Consider the following 24,385-nt stretch of genomic DNA (forward strand, 5'->3'; position numbering starts at 1 on the left):
AAAGACCCTGGCCTCCATGTGGAAGTCTCCCCTCCCTTGACCATAAGACCCAGCTTCTCCCTTTCCCCGACACAAGGATAGAAGAGAACTATTTAGAAACTAGGACTTCCGACAGTTTATTTCTTGTTCAAGATGTGACCAAATGGTTTTATTGCATTTACTATTTCTGGGTGATGTACTGAGCAGAAAAAGAAAGCCTCATAATTCTTTGATTGGGTCTGGATTAGAGGCTTTTTGATGTGAAAATCAGGAGAGAGCACCAGAGGCCTTGAATTCATTTTCCCAGGTTTCCTGACAGCTGAGAGCTGGTACAGCCTACAGAACCAGCCTGGCTGCAGCTCTCAAGTCCAGTCAGAGTCACACTGAGGCCAACACCCTCACGGCTGAGCCCAGCCAGTAAGACCACATTTTTGATGGCTTGAGGTCTCCTGCCAGGGGCCAACCCCAGAATGCCAGGCTCTGAACTTAAAGGCCATGGATGAAGATTCTTCCTTGTAGATACCAGCAGCTCTGAGAGCAGACAACTGGGATCAAACCCAGCATTCAAAGATGGCAAGCAAGCTACCTCAAGCTCCAACTGGTTCATCTGAGGCAAAATAACAGCACCACAGAATTATCTGGAGTTTGCCTATGTCCACTCAAACCCCATTGTTGAAGTCCTTACTCCTAGTACCTCAAGATAGGACTTTATTTGGAAATGGCCGCTCCAGATGTAGATGGGGTTCTGCTGCAGCAGACAGGGTGAGCCCCAACCCCAAAACTGGGATCCTTGTACAAAAGGTAAGTTTGGAGACCCGACACACTGGAGATGAAGGCAAAATGGAGAGACATTTGTACAAGCCCAGGGCTGCAGACAAGTGTTAGTGACCATCAGACCCAGGGAGACTCCCTCCTTCCAGCCTCAGAAAGGACCAATCCTGCTGACACCAGACCTCAGCCTTGTGCTGTTAGCAGAGCCTATTTAGTACTAGTTAGAACCACGCTAGGAAACTAAACAAACTGCCTTGGAGTCAACATCCTTGAAGGACACGGCTTCACAGAAGCTTCTGTCGCAGGGTTTGGCTTGCCCGGCAGAGGAGACTTCAGGGGCTGAACTCTCAATTCCCAGACAGAAAGGGGAGGAATCTGAGTGGTGACAGGCAGTTTCCACCACACATTTATGAATGATCTTTGGGGGAAAACGAAGACCTGCTGGGATAGGTGCACACACTTTTAAAATGTGAGCTCCTGATCCCCATATGGTCAGTGGCCTGGCCTAATCAGGCCTCATGACAATCCCCAATAGATCCTAAAGGCCCTCCTGGCCATCTGTGGATCTGTGGGACGCTCTCCTGTACACAATAATCTCAGGCTGACTTCTGAGGACAGCTCCCCACTATCCACACCCCACCCCTAGAAGCCATTGGATTGGGGCAGCCCAGCCCCTTTGAGGGCTGGAGCAAGTGGCTGGAGGTCTCTAAGATGCAGCTCTGGAGGCTGGAGCTGCCTCGCCTCCCTGGGTTTGGCACAGTAGAAAGACTGCTCAGGTGGCTACTTTATCTGGGGAGGAAGAGGCACGGCACCAGAAGTTGAACACTACCTGAGAGCAAAGGGCAGGTGGTTCGGGCTTTGTGCTCGGGCAGGGACTAGCTCACGGGGCCACACCCTGCTCAGTATGAGTTCAGAGCCTGCTTGGAGCGACGCTTCATGTGTATGCGCTCGTGGCGGAGAAGATCGTAATTCTGCCGGAAAGTTTTGACACAGTACCGACACTGGAGGGGATGGGCCTCGCTCTTCAGGTGACAGTGGCTACGGTGTCTCACCAGATGGTCGTGTCGCTGGAAGCTCTTCCCACAGTTCCCGCACTGGAAGCCCAGCTTGGCCTTGCTCTTCTCCACCAGGGCATGGGCACCTGTACCCTCCGTTTCCGACGCGTCCTCCTCACTCTTCTTCACCGGCTGCTGCCTGTCGGGCTGCAAGTGGATCCGTCGGTGGGAGAGCAGGTGGGAGTTGAGGCGGAAGCTCTTCCCGCAGACAGTGCACCTGTAGGGCTTCTGGACCTCATGGGTCTCCAGGTGTCCATCCAGGTCCTCGCTGTCACTGAATAACTCCCCACACACGGAGCACTTGTGTGGCTTCTGCTCCCTGCGGCTGCGCATGTGCCGGATGAAGTTGACCCTCCAGCGGAAGCTCTTCCCACAGCTCGGACACATATAAGACTTTTGTGAGGTCTGTACCTCACCCCCAACCTCAGTGCTGCCCCGGTGGGTCGGGAGACTGTGGGGCTTTTCTGTAGGGCTCCTCAGCTCCTCTGTGCAGTATGGGCTGTGTTGGGAGTCCTCATCCCCAGAACTGGACAGCACGATCTCAATGGTCACCTCCTGGTCCAGGCTGCTCTTTAGGGGTGGTGGGTCACCTCCTGTTACAGGAAACCAGTATGGTCAGTGGAACAGTCCGGACTACTTCCTGCCCCAGCCCTTAGGAACCCTACTCAGAAAGGCTTAAGTGGGGGTCCAGAGACTCTGGGGTTATAATGTTCCTCAGTAACTCCTGAGGGTCTGGCTTCTATGCATGGGCTGCTGGTGTAGCAAGTGTATCTTTCTTTCCGGCTTTCATGAGCCACTGGGACTTCACATTCTAAGAACTGGCACTTATCTGTGTAAACCTTTGACACACCATTTATATGACTTAACTAGGCACCGTGCCAAGGACCCTGGAGGTTCAGGGACCATGTTAGAGTCATGGTGTGCACAGCCCCCTCTGTTCCTAGACTCTAACAAGTGCTGCGTTACTTCTGCTGCACACTCTCCCAGCCACGGGGACATGGCCCACAAGAGCTGTGTTACTTCTGCTGCACTCTCCCAGCCACGGGGATAAGCCTGAGAAAGAAGCATCGTAGCAGGACTTGACCCTTATTTGTTTTACTCTTTGCTCTTTTGGGGGGCCCGCCACCCAGTTTCCAAGTAAATCATATACAGAGGCTTCTTCTTAATTATTTGCCAGGCCTTAGCTTGGCTCGTTTCTAGCCAGTTTCTTAAATTATCTCGTCTATCTTTTGCCTCTGGGCTTTTTACCTTTCACTATTTCTGTATACCTTACATTACTTTTTACTCCACGGCTTGCTGTGCAGCTGGGTGGCTGGCCCCTAGCATCCTCATCTCCTTGTTCTCTTGCTCTTTCTTCTTCCTCCCATTTTTCTCCTTCTATCTATTCTCTGCCTGCCAGGCCCGCCTAGCCTTTCTCCTGCCTCGCTATTGGATGTTCAACTCAACCACCAGGTGTTTTAGACAGCGAAGTAACACAGCTTCACAGTGTTAAACAAATGCAACATAAAAGAATGCAACACATTTTTACATCATTAAACAAATGTTCCACAGCATAAACAAATGTAACACATCTTAAAATAATATTCTACAACACTCACTGTTTCCCAACCTAAGTCTGCTTGACGGAGCTAGAAGCTGGGCTTCAAAGCTCATCTCTCCTCTGGGTTTACAGCTGAGAGGTCTCTTTCTAGCCAGGAGGCTTTTCTAAGCCCATGCAGCCATATCTACATGACTGAAATGACCACAGCTGCTCTGATCTCCAGGTTGCTGGTGAGACAACTCAAATTGAGAAAGACTTTCTATACCTTAGACTGGACAGGTAGGAAGTGCTACTGAGCTGTTTTTTTTTTTTTTTTTTTTTTTTTGGGGGGGGGGGTTGTTTTGTTTTGTTTTTCCCCCAGAGCTGAGGACCAAACCCAGGGCCTCGTGCTAGGCAAGTACTCTACCACTGAGCTAAATCCCCAACCCCCTACTGAGCTCTTATTACTGACAACTTTCTTCTATTAATCACTGCTAGCTTTCAGCGAAAGAAGTGCTACAGTGGATGACAAAGGTCTCTCCTTTATTCACTAGGAGATGAAATTATGACAGTAGGAAGCCATGAACCGACTGTGCCTTCCAAATGCAGTGTTCAAATGCTGAAGTAACCTCCAGGATGGTAGAACGCCACTGTATTTGGAGACAGTTTCTCAACAGGCAAGTTGACATCTATGTAGAACCTAGTAGTTTAAAAAAGAAGCCTGGAGAGGTGGCTTGCTGCTATTCCAGAACCTGATTTGGTTCCAAGCACCAAGGTCAGGTGGCTTACAACCCGGAACTCCAGCTCCAGCGACTCTGATGCCCTTTTCTGGGTTCCACTAGTACCCACATGAATGTACACACACACACACACATACATACACATACACACACAAATAAAAAGTAAAAATAAATCTTTTTTTTTTTTTTTTTGTTTTTTGTTTTGTTTTGTTTTTTCGAGACAGGGTTTCTCTGTGTAGCTTTGCGCCTTTCCTGGAACTCACTTTGGAGACCAGGCTGGCCTCGAACTCACAGAGATCCGCCTGGCTCTGCCTCCCGAGTGCTGGGATTAAAGGCGTGCGCCACCACCGCCCGGCAAAATAAATCTTTTAAGAAAGAAAAATAAGCCAGCCTGATGGGACATCCTGTAATGCCAGCTGCACAGGAGGCTGAGGCAGGAGGATTGAAAGTTTAAGAATCACCAGGGTTACAGAATGAGTTCAAGGCTCACCTGGCTAACTCAGTATGTGAACTTGCCTAGCACACACACGGCTTCACCTTCAATACTCAATACCTCAAGCAGAGAGGGAGATACTTGCAGCAAGGAAGGGACCAGCAGGAGCAAGAGGGTGACGGGAAAAATGTGAGCAGAACACACAGGAAACTCTACCCCACCGCTGGTCTTTAAATCTGAAAAGACAGAGGTAAGGCCCCAACACAACTGGTGTTTCCACAGAAAGGAACCCTGAGGCGGAGAGAAGATCATGGGAGGGGTGGGGTGGTGCAGAGCTGGGAAGAAGCCCACTCGAGTAAGACCTTGATCCTGCACTAGCGGCCTCTGGAACCGAGAAAAACTTTTATGTGGTTAGAGTATGGTCAGTGTGAGGCCAGAGAGATGGCTCTGTGGTTAAACACTGGCTGCTCTTCCAGAGGACCTGGGTTCAATTCCCAACACCAACATGGCTGCTCACAACAATCTGTAACTCATTTCCAGAGAACTGATGCCCTCTTCTGGCCTCTACCAGCACATCCACACACAGCAAAGGAAAAAAAAAAGCTCCATCTGTGTGTGGTAAGCTACTCTGACAGTCTCAGTCTCACAGCTTTTGGTACCAAATGTATGGGGACAGTTGTAAGAAATATTTCAAAATGTGGAAGCTGCTTCGGAACTGGGAAATGGATAGACTGGGAGAGTGTTAAGGTGCATGTTATTGGCAGATGTGAAGAGGTGGCTGGTAGAAACAGGGATGTGTCTCAGATGAAGCCAGAACAAGGTATTGATGTGTAAGGGAAAGGTGATTCTTGCAAAGTGGCAGTAGAACTTGGCTAAACTGTGTGCTAGGTGTTCTGTGACAAACAGAGCTAAGTGATAGCATGGATATTTAGCTCAAGAGATTTCTAAGGAAACTGTTGGAGACACTGTTTTCTTTCTTCCTGCTGCCTAGGCTACTCTCCCTAGGAGTGAATATATCTTTTGCTTAGACCATACTTCTACAAATTTTTGCTTCCTACGATTCTGGACTCAGTTTCCACATAATAGTGTGGTTGGTCTCTGTGTGTGATATCTGTGTGCTGGTGTGATACATCTGTATTGTGGGCAGTCACCTCAATCAGTTGTCAGCATATTAAGAAAGGGTGTGCACTGGAGACCAAGAGACAAGCTGTGTGTTGGCTATGGACAGCAGAGCTGGAGAGCAGAGCTGCCTAGGTCCCAACGATCATAAGTCCCTGCTTTCAACATTCAACATTGAGTTTTATAGTGCTGGACTTTGGTTTTTATTTGAATGTGCCCTGGTTTTTCTGTCTTGCACTAAGAAAGGATGTAACTTATTTTTCATTTTACAAGAGCCCACAGTTAAGAGACTTTGTAATTGCAGAGACTTTGAACCTTTTTTGGGAGGGGGTATTTCAAGAACGTTTCTCTGTGTAGCTCTGGCTGGAATTGAAGGAGTACACCACCACTGCCTGGCGAGACTTTGTACTTTAAAAGAGACTTTGGACATTTTAAGAATACTGAACATTTTTGTTTGTTTGGTTTGGTTTTTGAGATAGGATCTCACTATATAGCCCTGGTTGTCCTGAAACTCACTCTGTAGACCAGGCTGGACTTGAACTCAGAGATCAGCCTGCCTCTGCCTCCCAAGTGCTGGCATTAAAGTTGTATCCTGGCAAAAAGACTGAACTTTTAAAGTGTTTAAATTTTAAAGACTGTAGAACTTTTAAAAGTTGGAATGTTTTGACCTGAACATGGTGGCGCATGCCTTTAATCCTGACACTCAGGCAGTGGCAGGTGGATCTCTGAGTTCAAGGCCTGCCTGGTCTACAGACAGTTCCAGGACAGCCAGGGCTGTTACACAGAGAAACCGCATCTTGAAAATACAAGATCTTGGGGACAAACAAGAAAGGAAAGTTTATGACTTAATAGTGATGTGTTTTGTATATCAAGTTGACAAGGGTTGTTTGGTTAATTTTATGTCACTTTGACACAAGCTAGAGTCATGTGGGAAGAGGGAATCCTAATTTAGAAAATACCTCCATAGGACTGGCCTGTGGGAAAGTCTGTGGAGCATTTTCTTGATTGATGACTGATTTGGGAGGACTCAGCCCACTTTGGGTGGTATTAACTCTAGGCATTCAGTTCTGAGTTGTGTAAGAAAGCAGACTGGGCAAGTCATGGGAGCAAGCCAGTAGGCAGCACTCCTCTATAGCCTCTGTTTCAGTTTCTGCCTCCAGATTCCTGGCCTGACTTCCCTCAATGATAGAGTGTGACCTAAGAGTTATAAGCTGCAATAAACCCTTTCTTCTCCAAGTTCCTTTTGGTCATGGTGTTTTATTATAGCAAGAGATTCTAAGACTAAGGCCTATTGTGTCATTAGCAAAAGAAAACAGGTTTTTGTTTTTGAGACAGGATTTCTCTGTATACCCTTAGCTGTTTTGGAACTCGCTCTGTAGACCAGGCTGGCCTTGAACTCAGAGATCTACCTGCCTCTGCCTCCCAAGTGCTGGGATTAAAGGTCAGAAAACATTTAAAAATGTTGAATACATATGAATGACAAAATGCAGAAAAGAAAAAGACAAAAGTACTGGCAGAGCGAGGTCTCCTCCTGGCTACACAAGGGGAAGCCTAGCACTAATGGCTGAGTGCCCTGCACTGTACGAAGTGGACACACTAGCCCTCCCTTCAAAAACGTCACGAGTAAAAAAACATGTGACTCTAGACAACTGTAGGAAGCCACTGTGAGTGACATGGGGTGTTCAGCAGTGCCTGCGTGTGCTATGGAGAACATCTGATCCCCGAGGATGTCCAAGGACAGAACACTGTAGTCTGCCTCTGAAGGGGTTACGTTTACCATGACAAGACTCTACTGGGAGGGCAGCAGTAGCTTCCGCATTCTAGAACCGCTCTTTCCAACAAGATCATCTTGGAATTCTGGCCACCCATCATCCCGTAAAAACACGCTCACTACGTATAGAGCAGTGCTACATTAGCCCTCGACAATCTACCCAGGAAAGGCAGCCACTATGGGATGGGGAAACAGCAGGACAAAACCAGAACGAGAGGCCGACAACCCCACAGCAGCAGTCAGCAGGAACAGCTTAATTCCTACTGTCCTAAATCAACGCACACACATGCCCATCATCTCCTCTCCCCCACATTCATACCATGCACCACAGGGTCACACACCACACCCAGGCTCCTCACCTGGACTAGGACTTTGAGTGAGCGCCCCCTGCTGGCAGGACTGGAGCTCTGGCACCTGCAGCTCCTCCCATTTCCTTCCTTCTTCTTGGAATGGCTGGAGACTAGGAAGGTCTTTGCAAAGAAAACGGAGAAAGCATTTATCATATATTGGTATCACTACCCAGAAACAACTAAGGAACAGGCAGGCTATGATCTGCAGGTGCTGCTCCCTCCTGGGGCCTGGCATGAAGGGGTCATTCCACTGAGTGAATGAACCCGAAGGCAAATTAGCAAACACCATGAACTTAGGTTCTGAAGCCAGACAGAATTATGTAGGTTCTAGTTCTGCCCATTTAGCTCTGTGGCCATAGACAAGAGCTTGATTGACCCTAAGGTCACTGCCCTCTTCAAAGATAGGCCCTGTACAGATCTTTAGGCCACAGACCTCCACAAATAGGCTGTGGTCATCCTATGAGACAGAGATGGGAGGGCCCTGTGGGCATGGAGGTCCAGTGTTGCTGCTGATTCTATTAAAGGCTTCTTCCCTTCACAGCACAGGCCACACACACACATATATGCAGGCACGCACACACTCTGGGCACACAGACATGTGGTGCAGATGAATCTTAGCCCATCTCTCCCATGGAATTCTCCCAGAATCTGTGTGTGGGAGTAGGGCACAGGCAAGCAGTGTCTAAAGGAGTTGTGCTTTGTGCCCAGTCCTCAGCCATGAGCATCTGACCACTTTTCTGGAGAGCCTTACACAAACACAAGGCTACTACGGACAGCAGAAGACATTTCCCTTCTCTACTAGTCCTGGTTGAGGAACACAGTCTCAACGGACAGCAAAACCCAGACTTCCCACTCTCTACAAGAAGTCAGAGGCGCGCCGGGCGGTGGTGGCGCACGCCTGTAATCCCAGCACTCGGGAGGCAGACAGGCAGATCTCTGTGTGTTCAAGGCCAGCCTGGGCTACAGAGCGAGTTCCAGGAAAGGCACAAAGCTACACAGAGAAACCTTGTCTCAAAAAACCAAAAGAAGTCAGAGGCGAGGCAAGAAACAGAATGCCAAGAGGGGGGCGGGGAGCTGAGGAGGAATACCGGGGATGCTCTGGCTACAACAGTTTTCTACCTTGTTGCCTCAGGATTGTCACTCACCTAAGCAGGAGATCTGGGGTGCGGCGTCTTTACCCTGGAGGTCTGTCATCTCGGTAACCCGTAGCCCGTTCTCCTCTTCAGGTGAGGGCTGAGCTGGCTGAGCTGCAAGGTCGTCTGTTCACAAAGAGGTAGGATACCTTCAACAGTGACCTGCTGTTGCAGGTGACCAGGGCAGGCCCAGTGAGGTAACCCTTGTCCAGCCCAAGAGACTGAGGAGAGACAGCCACTGAGATCTGACATGGACCACTGGGGCTATAGAGGAGAGCAAGGCCAGGAAACTGGGGAAGGGTGAAAGGCAGCATACGACAGAGTAGGCCAGGGCTTAGGACCGTCCCTCTGAGGCCTACTGAATACATGTGAAGGGGCTATTGAAGCAAGAATGATTGGAAGCTGAGGGAAACACTGAAATAATGTCATGTTTGGTTTGTGGGACAGAGCCTAAGAGCCGAATCTACATGTTAGGACAGCCAAGTCACCCACAAGCTCCCTGTGGTCCTGTACAGATAGCTTCCTGTCAAGGTAAGAGGGTAACGAGAACAGATTCAGCCACACAGGTGGTGTCTCTCACTCAGACTGAGGCCCCCCACCCACCTTACATATACTCGGCTGCATGAAGAGCTAGGTCTTACTTGGCGGCATGGAGACCCCGTAGTCTTCCCCAATGATGAATTCTCCATAGAAACCAGTCTGCGCCGGGTCCAAAAGGGACCAGTCTTCTTCTGAGAAGCATAAGATCATGTCCTTAAATGGAGAAACTCGGCTCTGAAAGTACAGAGCAGGGCTGTCAGCTGGGGAGGAGCAGGGCCTTTGTGTATATCAGCTGTGATAACCAGATGCCAGGGTCAGGTGACATATAACACGAGGCATTTATGGCTGATGACTTCAGAGGCCAGAAATCAAGACCGAGGCATAGCAGATGGGCCCTTGGTAGGAGCCTGCTGTTCTTTTTTTGTTTTTTGTTTTGGTTTAAAGACCGAGGCTCCTTACTGGACAGTGGTGGCACAGGCTTTTAATCCCAACACTCAGGAGACAGAAGCAGGTGGATCTTTGTGAGTTCGAAGCCAGCCTGGTCTACGGAGTAAGTTCCAGGACAGCCAGGGCTGTTATACAGAGAAACCCTGTCTTGCAGGAGGTGGCCAGGGGAGAAGACCCAGGGTCCTCACACGGAGGAAGCGACAAAGAAGCTTTCTGGGGTTCAGTATTATTACATTTTCACCATGCCTACCACCTCTAGCCCTCAGGGTTGGTAAAAAGGACAAATGGAATTAAGACTCAGCTAAATTTATGGGAACTTCCAACATTGCTTGGCCCAAAGCCTGACCTTCAGTTATCTGCAATTTCAGATCCACCCCTTTGGGAAACACAGATGTTTGAGCATCCTCCTCTGGGGCCGGAGGCTCTTTAGCTACTGAAAAGGGAAGTCTTGGGTATTGCCAAGAACTCATTAAGGCTGTTAAGGGAAAACCATCTTTTGTGTCCAGGTTGGTGGTTTCATTTACAGCGAACAGATCTTGGAAGAAACTGCTTACAACCTCCTGGAGAGGAGGTTTCAGATGCTTGGTGAGGACATCTGCAGCCGACCTGACAAGGTCACTGGGATGTTGGCACTAGCTCTGAGCTTCTTTCTGAGCTCAGGGAAATGAGCGCTAGCCTGAGAATGACACTTTTGCCCAAGGTCTGAGTAAGTCTTGAGCTGCTAATTCTTTTTTCTTTTAATAATTTTCTTTTAAATCTATTTTGTGTGTGTGTGTGTGTGTGTGTATGACTGTTTTGCCTGTCTGTGTATATCTGTACCATGAGAGTGCTTGGTGCCCTCAGAGGTCAAGAGGCCATTGGATCCCCTGGAGCTGGTTACAGACAGTTGTGAGTCACCACATGGATGCTGGGAACTGGACCTAGGTCTTCTGAAAGAGTGACAAGTGCTCTTAGCCAGGCGGTGGTGGTGCACACCTTTAATCCCAGCACTCGGGAGGCAGAGCCAGGCGGATCTCTGTGAGTTCGAGGCCAGCCTGGTCTACAAAGCGAGTTCCAGGAAAGGCACAAAGCTACACAGAGAAACCCTGTCTCAAAAAACAAACAAACAAAAAAGTGCTCTTAACCTCTGAGCTATCTCTCCAGCCTCTCATGCTGGACCCCCTTTGCTTACTCTATAGTTACTATGCTAATTTTGATCTTGAGATTATTTTTTATTTTGATTGTAATTTTGATTATGCTATATAAAGCCAGTTAGTGCCCTTGTGTTTTAGATTGCAATTTTAAGCCACTAAAAATAACAAAAGGTTTAATTAAAAAAATTTTTTTGGGGGGGAGGAGCAGTTTTCGAGACAGGGTTTCTCTGTGTAGCTTTGGCATCTTTCCTGGAACTCACTTTGTAGCCCAGGCTAGCCTCGAACTCACAGAGATCCTCCTGGCTGGATTAAAGGCATGTGCCACCACCACCTGGCTAATTAAAAAACTTTAAAAGATTTATTTTATGTTGCAAGTTGATCTGCTTGCAATTCTATGCACCATATGCTTGCAGTGCCTGTAGAGGCCAGAAGAGGGCGTCAGGTCCCTGGGTCTGGTGTTAACAGATAGTTGTCGGCTGCCATGAAGGTCCCCTAGAAGAGCAGTCAGTATTAACCACTGAAGCATCTCTCTAGGCTTTTTTTGTTTTGTTTCTTGTTGTTTGGGACAAGTCTCACTGTGTAGAGCTAATTCGCCTGCCTCAGCCTCCCAAGCACTTGGATTAATGGGGTATGCTACCATGCTGGGTTGTTAAGGTTTTGATGGACAGTTATTCTCATTCCTTTTGCCAAGATACAGAAAGTTGGTTGCTCAATCAGAATCTCACCATCTCCAGCAAATGCTAGGTCTGCCACCCACCCACAAAGCTCTCACAGCAGCCGTCCTCAGTACCTCCTCCTTCTCCTCCTCCTCCTCCTCCTCCTCCTCCTCCTCAGGACCACCAGTCAAACCAAGAGATGCAGGCTCCAACCTCACATCTTCTGCCTAGTCCATCAGTAGATCTAGTCAACCCATGCCAAGTGCTCATACTACACTCTCACTAGCCCCCCAAAACCTACCACAGTATGACCAAACAGGCAGACGCTGAACTGAAAACAAAATGCCTCAACAGACTGTCTAAGATGGAAGTCCAGACAGACTGGATGCTGCAATGTGACCTGCAGCTTAATCACCAAGTCAAACAAAACAAGACAAATCTGTGGTGCTTGGGGAGAAGACTGCCACCCATGGGCCCTGAGACAATCCAGGATGAATCACAAGAGACAGTGCACCTGTATCCATACCTGGCTCAGGAAACCAAGCAATTCATTCTCTGTGGGGACTTGATTTGGCCAAAATCTCTCAAGTATTTACCAGGAACAGGAAGCTGCCTTGAGCTCCTCTGGAAGAGCCCTTTTGCAATGATGATGTGCTACTTCTTCCTGCTTGTTGCAAGGGTGGCCTCTTCAATAGATTAAAAAGCCAATAGCAACTGGGTAGCGGCACAGGCTTTCCATCCCAGCACTTGGGAGGCAGAGGCAGGTGGATCTCTGAGTTCAAGGCCAGCCTGGTCTACAGAGTGAGATCCAGGACAGCCAGGACTACACAGAGAAACCCTGTCTCAGAAAACAAACAAACAAAAAAACCCAGTGGCTAGACAAACAAATTGCCTTGTGGTGTATACATTAACAGAGTAAGGAGGTGCACTGGTTGAGTATCTTGCTGTGTGGGCAACAAATTCCCATGTGGAAAATATTAGATAAGAAACTAAGCAGCTCCCCCAGGTCTCATGGACTTACTCATACTTAGTCTGTTAGTACTTTTTTAAGTTAATTACTAAATATTTTCATTGTTCAGAAAAAACAAACTATTATAGGCTTAGCAGATCTATATTGCAGGTCCTTTGACTGTTAAAAATCTCTAAATGCTGAACAGTTTCTCTCTCCCAACTATGTAAATTGGTAGACCAAATTCCAGGCATATGCTTGCTTAAAAAAATTGAACTACCTTCCTACGCCTTTCCAAAAGAAGCCACTTCTAAAAATACAGAACAGGCCTCATGGTGACTGGATATTCTCTGCCCACCTTCCTCTCTCCTACCACTTGTGGTAACTAGGCTAAAGGATACGTCACAGATCTCGTCTACCAACCATCCTCCTCTATAGAACATGACTTCCTAGGAAAAAGCCTTCCCCAAAGAGGATGAGACTGAACACAGATTGCTTAGAGCCCAGGAAAATACAGTAGTCATCTGGGAGGCTTTCTCTCAGAGTCCAGTGGAAAGGGTGGGGGAGGGCTGGAGAGATGGTTCATCAGATAAGAACAGCTGTTGCTTTTACAGAGGACCCGAATTTGATTCCTAGCACCCCCATGGTACACATGCATACATACAAAATACACCTAAAATTAAACAAATAAAAAGAGGAAATGGTAGAAAAAAAATTCTGAGGTGTTCTGAGCCACAGGCCAGAGAATGGAGAGAAGAGGCTGAATCATTTTTAACTCAGTTTCAGGCTAAACCAGCAAAGAAGAAAACAATCTACCCACGTTGCTTTCCTCTGCCCAAGTTCTATCAAGGTCACAGCATTCTGCTTTTGGAAACAACCAGCCAGGTAGTAGCAAGAGTTAAGAGCCAGACAGGGTGGCACCATATCTTCACACCTGTAATCCTGCTAGCACTTAGGAGCCTGAGGCAGAAAGATGGTCCTGAGTGCAGGGCTAGCCTGGCCTACAGTGTAAGAATCTGCCTCAGGAAAAAAAAAAAAAAAAAAAAAGAGGAAAAAACAAGACCTTCGTCTTCATGGACTAGTGTCCTTCCCGTTGAGAGTGTCCGTCCCTGTAGTCTACAAGCAGTTAAGGCTCAGTATGAACCACTTGCTTCCCTCTCTCAAAATCTCAAGATGGAGTTCCTTAGTCTCAGGTCCTAAGGACACTTTCAGGAATGTATCACAGTCCTCCATCTTCGGTTCCCATTTGGAACCATCTGGTTCTTTTAAAACATTAAAACAACTTTTCAGTTTGTTTTATGCATATGAGAACTTTGCCTGTCTGTGTACTACTTGAGCACCTGGTGCCTAAGAAGGCAGAAGAGGGTCCTGAATACCAGGGAACTGGAGTTACAGATGGCTGTGAGCTGCCATGTGGGTGCAGGGAATCAAATCCAGGTCCTCTGGAAGAACAGTCAGTTCCCTTAACTGCAGCTCCACTTCTTAACTGTCAGGGCCTTTCACTGTGTCCTTCTGAGACAGAAGGGACAAGGCAAGTCTCTGAGGGCTATCTGTGTATGCATGTACAAGCACATACATTTGCATAAGTGTGGGTATGAACAGAGAACAAAGATAACCTCAGTTGTTATTCCCATCTACCTTTATAGTTTTTGGTTGTCATTGTTGTTGATAGATAAGGGCCTCACCCTGGCCTGGAACTCACCAAGTGAACGAAAAGAAAAAGGAAAGTACGTGACTGTTCCAAGGTATGGTGGAGGAAAGTTTATTGTAGCTATGTGGGATAGCCAGAGGCAGGGATATCTGGGAGAGTCCAGAGTGGACATGACCATACTGAGCTGAGCCATGTGGGAGGGAAGGAAGAAGGGAGAGAAGGGAACCAGGTACAGCAGCCAGGAGGCCAAAGGTCCAAAAGGGGGAGGGTACCTAAAATGTCTGGATTATACAGGGAAGAGTCTCTGGGGAAGAGCAGCCCAGACCCTGGGCTGGAGAGTTGAGGGTGGAGGGCGGGTATGCTACAATCCATACCCTGTAACAGGTAGGAACTGAGGGATGCTGGGAGAACCAGGGGGGAGGTCCAGCTTAGATATGTTAAATAGGTACCTCAGCATTTGTTGGGGGGGGGGGAGTTGAAACTTAACACCAAGTAGACTATGGGAGCCCAGGGATCCACCTGTTTTGGCCTCCCTGGTACTGAGATTCAGTGAGTACTACTACTGTGCCTGGCTTTTTATGTGGGTTCTGGGGACTGAGCTCAGGTCCTCACGTCAGCAAGATAACTTTACCAACTAAGCAATCTCCCCAGCCCTATCTGGGGCCTTTTTTGTGAAAGCACCAACTTCATTCTTGAGGACTATGAGCTTATGACCTCATGACCATCCCCAAAGCTCTCCCTTTTAACTCAGAACAGAGGGTACCAAACGCTGAGGCCACGGCACAGGAAAGTGATCTATAGAAAGGGAGGAAGACACAAGCTGGGGCTGTGGATGGAACTCCCAGTCCCAGCTAGCCTCACAATCATTATGACTGATGGTAGGCACAGACAAAAACATGTAATTAAAACTCTTAAAAAAAAAAAAGGCATAAAATGACCTTCAGTTTATTTTTAGATGTATATGACACAAATGAATTACATGCATAAACTTGGGTCTTATTCCAAGTTCTCATTTTGTTTGTTTGTTTGCTTGTTTTGTTTTCCAAGACAGGGTTTCTCTGTGTAATAGCTCTGGCTGTCTTGGAACTCACTTTGTAGACCAGGCTGACCTTGAACTCAGAGATTCGCCTGCCTCCCGGGGTGCTGGGCTGCAATGTCACCACCACCCCAGCCCAAGTTCTCATTTTATGTATGCAACTATTTCAACACCTGCCCCAAACTTAAGGGCCCTAAGCATTTTGGAGAGGGGCTGTCACCTATGCATGTCGTCAGTTCTCAACAGTCTTGTGCTGGTGCAGCCCTATGCCCTGTGGAGGACTCCCTGGGGGAAGGTCACACCATAGTGTCTCACAAGGTAGTAGAAAGGGCAATGAGAAGGGAAAAGCTAAGGTCTGCTGAGCACCTCAGTAAATCAAGAAACCAGGTTGGAGAGAAATGCACTCCACCTGTGAGACCAGATCCTGGCTCCACCCTCTCCGAACACCAGCCCCTCCCCCAACACTGAAGCAAGCAAACGTGACCCAGAACACAGACAGGACACCAAGGCTGCCCATGTGACCTACACGTGGTCACATGATGGTGCTGCAACTGCTCTGCGCTCTTCCGGAAATGTAGCTACTATTTGGAAGATCACCTCATTAAAACACTCTCCTTGTGAAGTAAGGGCAGCTTTCTCTCCTCTTCACTGGAGGAATTTCGAAAAGGAGAGAAGTCTACTCCCGGGGCTCTATATGTACACCTGCAGTTTCCTGGAGTGGCCTGGCAAGCAGGCCTTTGAGCTGCACGAACAGCAGAAGCAATGGGCATCTTAAAGCCCAGTCCTGCTCACCTTGGTCCTTGAGCAAGCAGAACTGTCTACAGAACTGTCCTGTGGGGCAGCTCAGAGATGAGCTTTTTTTGGATATCACTCACCGGGGGCAGCTGGCAGGTGGTCACCGGCTGGGCGTCCCTGATACTTGGCTCCTGAACAAGGAAAACATCTTGCGGAACTGGAAGAGATGAAAAAGATGTCCCAGAGGGAGCCAGGCCTAGGCCCCAACACCTCCTGGACTCTGTGCTGCAGATTGTACGAGGAAAGAAAAGCAGAGAGGGACCAACAGCGAGCATTCCTAGTGCTCGGCATAAACCCCACTCTGCCTTAATTTGCAAAATGTGCACTTTGCAAACCACAAGGGTTCCGGTAGTCTTTTCAAATAGACAATGGGGGCTAGCACAGAGAATGCCTGGGTTTAGGATGGCCTGATCAATTAGCTATTCAACTTTCGTAGATTCAGGGACCTGTTTCAGCATCTAAAATACGCCCAAGAGCCAGGTACGGTATTACATGCCGTAATCCCAGCATTTGGAAGGTGGAGGCAGGAGAATCAGCCAGCCTCAACTATTAAGAAACCATGTCTCAAAAAATAAACACAGGGCCAGTGAGATGGCTCAGTGAGTAAGGGTGCTTGCTGCTAACACAATGACTTGAGTTCAATCCCAGGCACCTACATTACAAAGAACCAGTTGTCCCCTGACCATCACATGTATGCCATAGCATGTTTGCACTGATACGGACGCATATTTAAAAAAGCCCAAATGAAGGCTAAAATTGTGGCACTATGGTTCTTTGAAGGTGAGGACCGATGTGGGACCATATACATTTGTAAGCTTGACACCTGCAAAGCTCCACAAGAAAACTGTTATCCAAGTTAGTGAGGATGCAGAAAGAGAACCATTGTGTCATTACTGAAAATGGGAATTAGCACAGCCTTAGTCTTTTGCCTGTTCTCGGGACCCTTTTCCTCCTACTGGGCTGCCTCATCCAGCCTTGACATGAGGGGATGTACCTAGTCTTATCACATCCTGTTATGCCATGTTTGGTTGATATAGCTGGAAGGCCTGCTCTTTTCTGAAGGAAAATGGAAGAGCAGTGGATGAGGGGAAGGAGCTGGGTGGAGGGAAGGAAGGGAAATTGTGGTAGGGATGTATTGTATGACAGAAGAATAAATTAAAAAAAAAAATCTACATATCTAATGTGTAAGAAAGAAAAGAAAAGAAAAGAAAAGAAAAACAGCCAGGTGGTGGTGGCGCATGCTTTTAATCCCAGCACTTGGGAGGCATAGGCAGGCAGATCTCTGAGTTTGAGGCTAGCCTGGTCTACAGAGTGAGTTCCAGGATAGCCAGGGCTACACAGAGAAACCCTGTCTCTCCCCCCTCACCCCCCCTCCACAAAAAAAGGGTGACATCCTATCACTGGTGCAACATGGTGAACCTGGAATGCATATCCTACGAGAAATAAACCAGGCACAGGATGACAAGCACGGCTCAATTTTGCTCATACACAGAATTAAAAATTTTCGTATGGTACAGTGGTGCTACAAGCCCAGCATTTTGTAGGCTGAGATACAAACATCCAAACTCTGAGGCCAACTTGAGTTATACAGTGAGTTCCAGGCTAATGAGATGTGGTCTCAATAAACAGAGTACACAGTGTATTATTTCCAAGCAAGTTCTAGAGTTCTCTGTGGTATCTGGAGGAAGTTTTAATTCTGCAATGCCCACCACCTATCATGGATGGATCTTATTCTACCCAAACAAAGCCTAGCTTTGGGGGAAGAGCTTCACAATTAGAATATGTATCTCTAGCAAATCCTAGTGTTTAATGTTTTCCCAAATGCTGTGCATCAGGAAATCCTGCACCAGTATTGCTCAAGTAAGCAACCCAAAGCCAGAGTGGATGTTATGTTATCTCAGACAACTGGGATCTAGAAGATTCTTCACAGCAGGCCTCTTCCTGAGCATTCCTCCCCTAGGTCTGCTCACCAGCTTGCACAGTACTGTTGATTTGGGGAAATGGCTCTTTCCTTCTATTTCCTGATATATTTAAACTATGTCCCCTGGAAATTTACATGCTCAAATCCTAACCTAGACACCTCAGAATGTGACTGTATATGGAGGAAGGCTCTCCAAAGAATCAATTAAGTTAAAATGAGATCATGTATGTGCATGGGCCCAAATCCAACATAACTGGTATCACTAAAGAGGGGTAGCCAGAAGACAGTTATACAGACGGGAGGTAACAGCAAGAAGGGCTGTCTATCCGCTAAAGGAAGAACCCACGGCTGACCTGTCCTTCAGTTCAGACCTGCTGTGAAAGAATAAACTGCTGTTAGGTAAGTGATCCAGGTGTGTAGAATACTGGTGGGCATCCCTACCAAATCAACACACCAGCCTTCACTTCGAGCCAAGAGAAACCCAAGAGTTCTGATTTGTGCAGAAGTCAGTAAACGTCTGCAGGCAGAAAAATTATGTATATACAATATATATATTATATATATATATATTACACACACATGCACAGTTTTCTTTAAACAAAGACCATTATTGCCAAGTGTGATCAAGCAGGCCTGTAATCGTGACACTCAGGAGGCTGAGGCAGGAGACTCATGAATTTGAGGCCAACCCGAGGAAGGGAAGCAGAAAAACCAAGAGAAAGGAATGAGAGGAGGAAGGAGAGAAGGAAAAAAGAAAAACCAGAGAAGAGCCTTTGCTTTTAGTTTGGGTGAGGACCTGAAGAGTGAACCTGGGAGTTACACACGCTAGGCAGCGCCCTACCAGAGCTGTACCTCCTGCTCACTCAAAAGATTCAATGCCAGGAACAATGGCTGAAAATCACAAGAATGCACCTTTCCCATTATAATTAGAGTAACATGGCAAGGCCACCCAAACACGTATGAAACTTCAAGGTGCCACAACTTTCCAGGGTCATTAGCCCAACTCAACCACCAGTCAGACAAAAAGAATGAACGGTGCATACGTTTTTCTTGTCCTTTAGCGTTTACAGTGTAGAAGGCATCAAAAAACGAGAAACAAAAGAAAGCACACAGAATATGTCTGAGTTATATAAAAATGCTGTGAACGGAGCTAGCACTTAGGAGGTTAAGGTGGGAGGATTGAGTTTCCGGCTAGACTGGGCGACACAGCTAGATCTCAGAAAATAGAACAAAACCGTGATGCTCTCTTTTGTTCACTTGTTTCTTGAGACAGGGCCTCACCTGCACCTCTAACTGGACTGCAACTTGCTATATAGACCACGCCGGTCTCCAACTAAGAGATTCACCTGACTCTTCCTAAGTGCTGGGATTAAAGGTGTGTACCACCAGGCCACTATGCCAATGTTATATAAGAGGGACACAGGGTCCCTAGGCCTTGAGGGGCTTTGGGGAACTGTCACCTTGAGATCAAACCTCAAGGAACCAAGAGGTCACCTACTGTAGCTCAAGGGAACGGTGGCTCTGGCTTTGTGTGCGACACTCCCCCCTCTATAGCTTTGGATGCTTTGAACAGATACCAAAGCCCTGCCACAAGGCACTGAGACCATCTGCAGGAGAGGCCAGCTCTCTCCCGGGGGATCTTAGATTTTCTTACAGCTGCAGGCTAACCCAGGCAAGACAATGTGGTTTTCAGAGGATGGAAGCTAGAGCCGTGCTCAGATGAGGCCACGGTCCTACAGTGACTATATGTCTCCACTGAGAACACTCTCAAAGAAAGAGGACCATATAACATCACACCATCTGCTCAGAGGCCTTCCCTCTGGGAGGACTCAATACCAGGAAGAGACTCTGGGTCAGCTGCTCTGCAAAGTTCAGAGGAGACAGGAGAAAACCGAATGTAAAGAAGCCATTGCCACAGTCAACACCAGAGCACACAGACGGTAACTCAGCTCCCCAACTCACACGACAGGCTACATACTTGGGTCCTCAGTGGGCTGGCCTGGTGGTCTGCTTAGGAGCCCTAGGCCCTGTGCTAGGGCCACAGGCTGGGCATCAGGGTTGCTCTGGGACTCTGCTGACATTCGCTCCTGTTCCAGGTCCTGAGGCCCAGGTCCATCGCCATCTTCAATTACCACCGGGTCTTCACAGTGCTTGAGCTGCAACCCCAGAGAGAGCAGGTCAGGGCCAGGTGGACAGAAGGATGACAGGGCCCTGCCTGTAGGCTCTGCACAGCTCTGCATAGGCCCCTCTCCCTTTCTGGTCCTGCTGGCCACACACAACAGGTAACAATCATCTCAACTTAGACTTCAGAGAGTAATGTTTGCTTTCTTAGGAAGCCAAATACTGCATCTAGACAGAATTTCTCATCTTGAGCTCAGGGGTCTCACAAGGTCAGCAGGGCTCCCCTCTCCCAGATGCCCGGTGCTCACCCACTGCCAGGGTCTCCCTGGCTCCCGTTCCAGAGCCTCTACAGCAGCCACAGCCTGCTCTCCGCTCTCCGGCTCCTGGGCACGCACCCAGCTCTGGATCTCCCATGGCAGGATGGCCAGGAACTGCTCCAGCACCAGTAGCTCCAGGATCTGCTCCTTCGTGTGCCTTTCAAGCCGCAGCCAGCCCCGGCACAGCTCCCAGAGGCGCTGCAGGGCTTCCCGCGGGCCTGCAGCCTCCTGGTAGCGGAACCGGCGGAAGAGGCGTCGAGAGGACTCTGGGCTGGGAGGCTCACCCTGAGGGCTGGGGTTCTCTCCAGGAGGACTCCGCATTTTCCTGGGCTCCTCACTTTCCTTTGGAGCCAAGACTCGTGGGCACAGGGCTGTGGGCATGATGGGATTTGATGGGGGTCAGCGGCAGAAGACGACCCTATTTCCAAACAGAAATCGCTGGCTTCAATGCTCTGGTCTTCTGTGGTTGTTTCTGGGGGGTGGGGGTGACAGACAGAGCCCACGGGAGACTAGCCCTTTGAGGAATCCCCGGGAAATGTATGAAATGTTGGTGTGGCTGGTCCTTACACATGGGGACAGAAAGAAAGATGGCCCTTCCCACCAGCATCATTCCATGTAGATTCCCCTAACTGGTGGCAATGGAGACAGGAAATCTGGGGAGAAAAGTGGTGGCATTTCAACAGGACACTGGTATTTCCAGCATCCCAGGAGTAAACAAGGCCACATGCAGACACGTGAAAGCAGGACTTGTGATACCTTTGTGGACAGGTCCTCTTGGAGGACAGCCCCAGCAGGCCGCAATCTTGAAGCTCTGAAGCCAAAGTCACTGTCTCTGTTCTTGAGATCTTCACAAATTGATCTGAAAGGAAAAAAAAAAAAAAAAAAAGAAGCGAAGGATGAGTCGTCCAAGACCATCGAGGGGGCACTGCCACTCTGCCAAGGACAGATGGGTGGACAGGCGCCCAACAGAGCCTGCACTCTGTGTGTCCGCGGGGGCAAAAAACTTCCAGGCAGAGGAGGAACTCAGAGACAGCCACAGAGGTTTACCAGAGAGAAAGAGCACTGTATTTAAAAAGCCCGTCCCTAGGCCTAGGGGTGCAGCTCAGTGGCAGAGATGCAAGGTCCTAGGTTAGTGCACCAGAACTGCTCCCCTTCCCCAAACATCAGTGCTTTACCACAAGCCTTACACCAAACTGAGTCCAACGTGGGCTGGAGAGACAACTTAGTGGTTAAGAGCGCACACTACTTTTCCCATCATCCACCTCAGTCAAGTTGTTCACAGAGCCCTTTAATTCCACCAACTCCAGGGTCTCTACCACCTTCTTCTGACCCCCAAGGGCACTGCACTCAAGCGCATATACCTGTACACAGATGTCTACTCAGGTGTACACATAATTTGAAAAATAAAATCTTAAAAATAAAAAGATAAAAATTCTAAGAAGTTACTTGTTAGGCATGCGGGTGTGTGCTTAAGTGTGTGTGTGTGTGTGTGTGCTTAAGTGTGTGCGTGTGTGTGTGTGTGTGTGTGTGTGTGTAAAACAATGTAACAACTAGAGAAAAAGAGGCCAAGATTTTGAGGGGGAGGGGACATGGGATGGGCTGGAGGAAAGGGAAGGAGAAAATGATGTAATTACATTTTAGTATCAAAAAGTGTGATTAAAAAAAAAAAGAAAGAAACTACTTGAATCTCATCCGTTCCTATCTCTTGCTCTTTCCAAATCATGCTCAAGGCAGTAGTACACATTGATTTCACAGACCTTCCTGGTCATGAGGGAAGGTCTCTCGTGACCTTCCGATCTCAGGAACTCTTGGCGCCACAGATTGCCACACACACGTGGTGGAGCTCGGGTTCTCTATCCCCACCCTGGACATCACGTACAAAACAGAGCAAACACACCAGGGACACAGCAAAGCATGGTCACTCCACTTGACCCGTGTTCTCTGACCCACACTTCCGAACAAACGGAGACACACAGGGTTCTGCTCTCAGGACTCTGGGAACCCCAGGCAGGGCCGCTGACCCTTCTTCACACCCTCACCTGGAAGAGAGTCCTAGCAGGGCAGCACCACTCTGCAGGAAGACAAGCGATACCAGAAAAGCCACCAAGCAACCGAACACCACCTGGAACCCCAAGTTTCCTGTATTCCTTTGATTTCCGAAGTAAAGACAAACAGACAGCCGGAGCGAAACTCTGAAAGCAACAGGCTGTGAACCGCGACTACTCTCACATCGTTCTCCGGTATTAAGAACCCAATCTGGGCCCCGCCCGCTCTCTTTCCAGCTTCCTCCGCCCACTATCTCCCACCTGCTGGGCCCTGAATGGCTCAGGCCTAACCCCATGGTGGGGTACCCAGTGTCCCACCCTCAGCACTCAGCTCCGCTGTGGGACTGCCCTGAGAGCCCCTAGGCCAGACAGGCGTCTGCCTCTTTGTCACCCTGGCACCTGGCGCGCAGGAGCCTCGGGAGCGGAAGCTTTATGAATGAACTACCGTTAGTGAGGGGAGGGCTCCCCCAGGGGCGGGGCTTGCCCAAAGCAGTTACTGAAGGAGCAGGATCGGAGGGAAGGAATGAGAAGGGTGTTTTAGGCCAGGAGAACTATGGGGTTTCTGTCGCTTACACTCTTCCAGGTTTGCTGGCTCTTCACCTCGAAGCCCGGGACTGCAGGGCAGCAGGTTCTCACCTTCCAGCCCGGTCTCCCTGGTGTCTCCCCCCGAGGCGGCTCCTCTGCATGGGCCAGATTCCGTTCCTGGCCAGGCCAACCCTGTCTCGGGATCATCTAGAGAGCATCAGCTGGGCTTGGGAGCGAAGGGAGACGCCTGAAACACAATCGTATTGCTTCATCCCCGAGGGCACCGATGAGGACGCAGCGCTGGGAGCAAGGATCAGGGCCAGGGCGCGGGAAGTGGAGAACAGGGAACAGGACCCAGGCGCAGGGCTGGGGATCGGAGCGCAGGAAGTGGGGAGCAGGATCCGGGTTCAGGCAGCAGGACATGGGGAACAGACCACGGTATACTCACCGCTGAGCAGCGTCCCGGTTGGCGGGCCGCGCAGGCCGGGCCGCCGCGGAAAGGAAAGGCCGGAGCCCTCCGGCTCCCTCCCCTGGGACACTTCCTGCACCGCTCTAGGACCGAGGAGGTCTCCTCATCTCAGTGGTTCGCTTCCCCGCCTCCCGGCCGAGGTGTACGCGGGGGGTGACATCCGACACCCCCGGCCCGCGCGGCCCGCCCCGCCCCGCTCTGTGCTCGCCCGGCTTGGGCGCGGGGCCCGGGCTTTGGCTTTGTGGGCCTCCGCAGCTCGTTAGGGATGCGCGCGTCCCGACGGGACCCGGGCGCTGGGGGCCAGTTCGCGCGGCCACTAGCCGGGGAGGCCGGCCTGGGGCGCCGCTCTTCCCGGCTCCTCTCTTGTGGGCGCAGGGAAGGGCCGGTCTGGCGGCGCTGGCGGAATGCCAGAATTGGGAGGAGGAGAGATGAGGTGTAGGGGGATTGCTCTGTGGCCACCCGCATCCAGTCTGTGCCGGTGTGGCCCAACCCCTTCCAGCCAAAATTCCATTTCAAAGCCAGCGCTTCCAGAGCCACCCAGGCCAGCAAGGCTGGATGGAGAAAGGCAGACCCGACGATCCACTAGGCACGCCGAAGCATCGGCCAGCGCCTTCGTGGCGAGGAAATCATCCGCTGTGTCTCTGTTTAAGGAAGGCTGTAGCGTTCTGTGTTCTGTGAGCACTAGGACGGTCCTGGTGAGTACGGAGAGAGAGGGCTGCCAATCTTGAGAGTGAGAGTCAGGGAGCTTGTTGCTGGCTTAGTTTAAAGAGGTTGATACATTGCAGAGAGACAGGACAGACTTTTACTTCATCACGGAGAGTGAGAAGCAACCAAGAACTAGGGTATCTGAACCAATTCCTGCTGTATCTGTCCTGTGCTGAATAGAGTCCAAATCCCCCACATCTGTTCT

General features: G+C 49.3%; 1 protein-coding gene across 6 annotated transcripts; it reads right to left on the minus strand.

Moving 5' to 3' along the window:
* Window positions 1-91: 91 nt before the first annotated feature.
* Window positions 92-23,690, minus strand: Znf496 (zinc finger protein 496). Of its 6 annotated transcripts, XM_059270779.1 has the most exons (11): window positions 23,455-23,690; window positions 23,055-23,253; window positions 21,193-21,295; window positions 21,004-21,089; window positions 20,428-20,854; window positions 19,977-20,154; window positions 16,158-16,234; window positions 9,512-9,644; window positions 8,883-8,996; window positions 7,747-7,857; window positions 92-2,398 (listed from the first exon to the last, which is right to left on the minus strand). In XM_059270779.1, exons 5-11 carry the CDS (start codon window positions 20,815-20,817, stop codon window positions 1,650-1,652), a joined length of 1,752 nt encoding a protein of 583 aa, XP_059126762.1. In that variant the 5' UTR covers window positions 20,818-20,854; window positions 21,004-21,089; window positions 21,193-21,295; window positions 23,055-23,253; window positions 23,455-23,690; the 3' UTR covers window positions 92-1,649. The 6 variants fall into 6 exon arrangements, with proteins under 6 accessions (XP_059126762.1, XP_059126765.1, XP_059126760.1 ...); XM_059270782.1 differs by lacking the exon at window positions 21,004-21,089 and having other exon boundaries at window positions 20,428-20,807; window positions 23,118-23,253; XM_059270777.1 differs by lacking the exon at window positions 21,004-21,089 and having other exon boundaries at window positions 23,118-23,253.
* Window positions 23,691-24,385: the final 695 nt, after the last annotated feature.

This window comes from Peromyscus eremicus, chromosome 8a (assembly GCF_949786415.1).
Source record: "Peromyscus eremicus chromosome 8a, PerEre_H2_v1, whole genome shotgun sequence".
NCBI lineage: Eukaryota > Metazoa > Chordata > Mammalia > Rodentia > Cricetidae > Peromyscus > Peromyscus eremicus.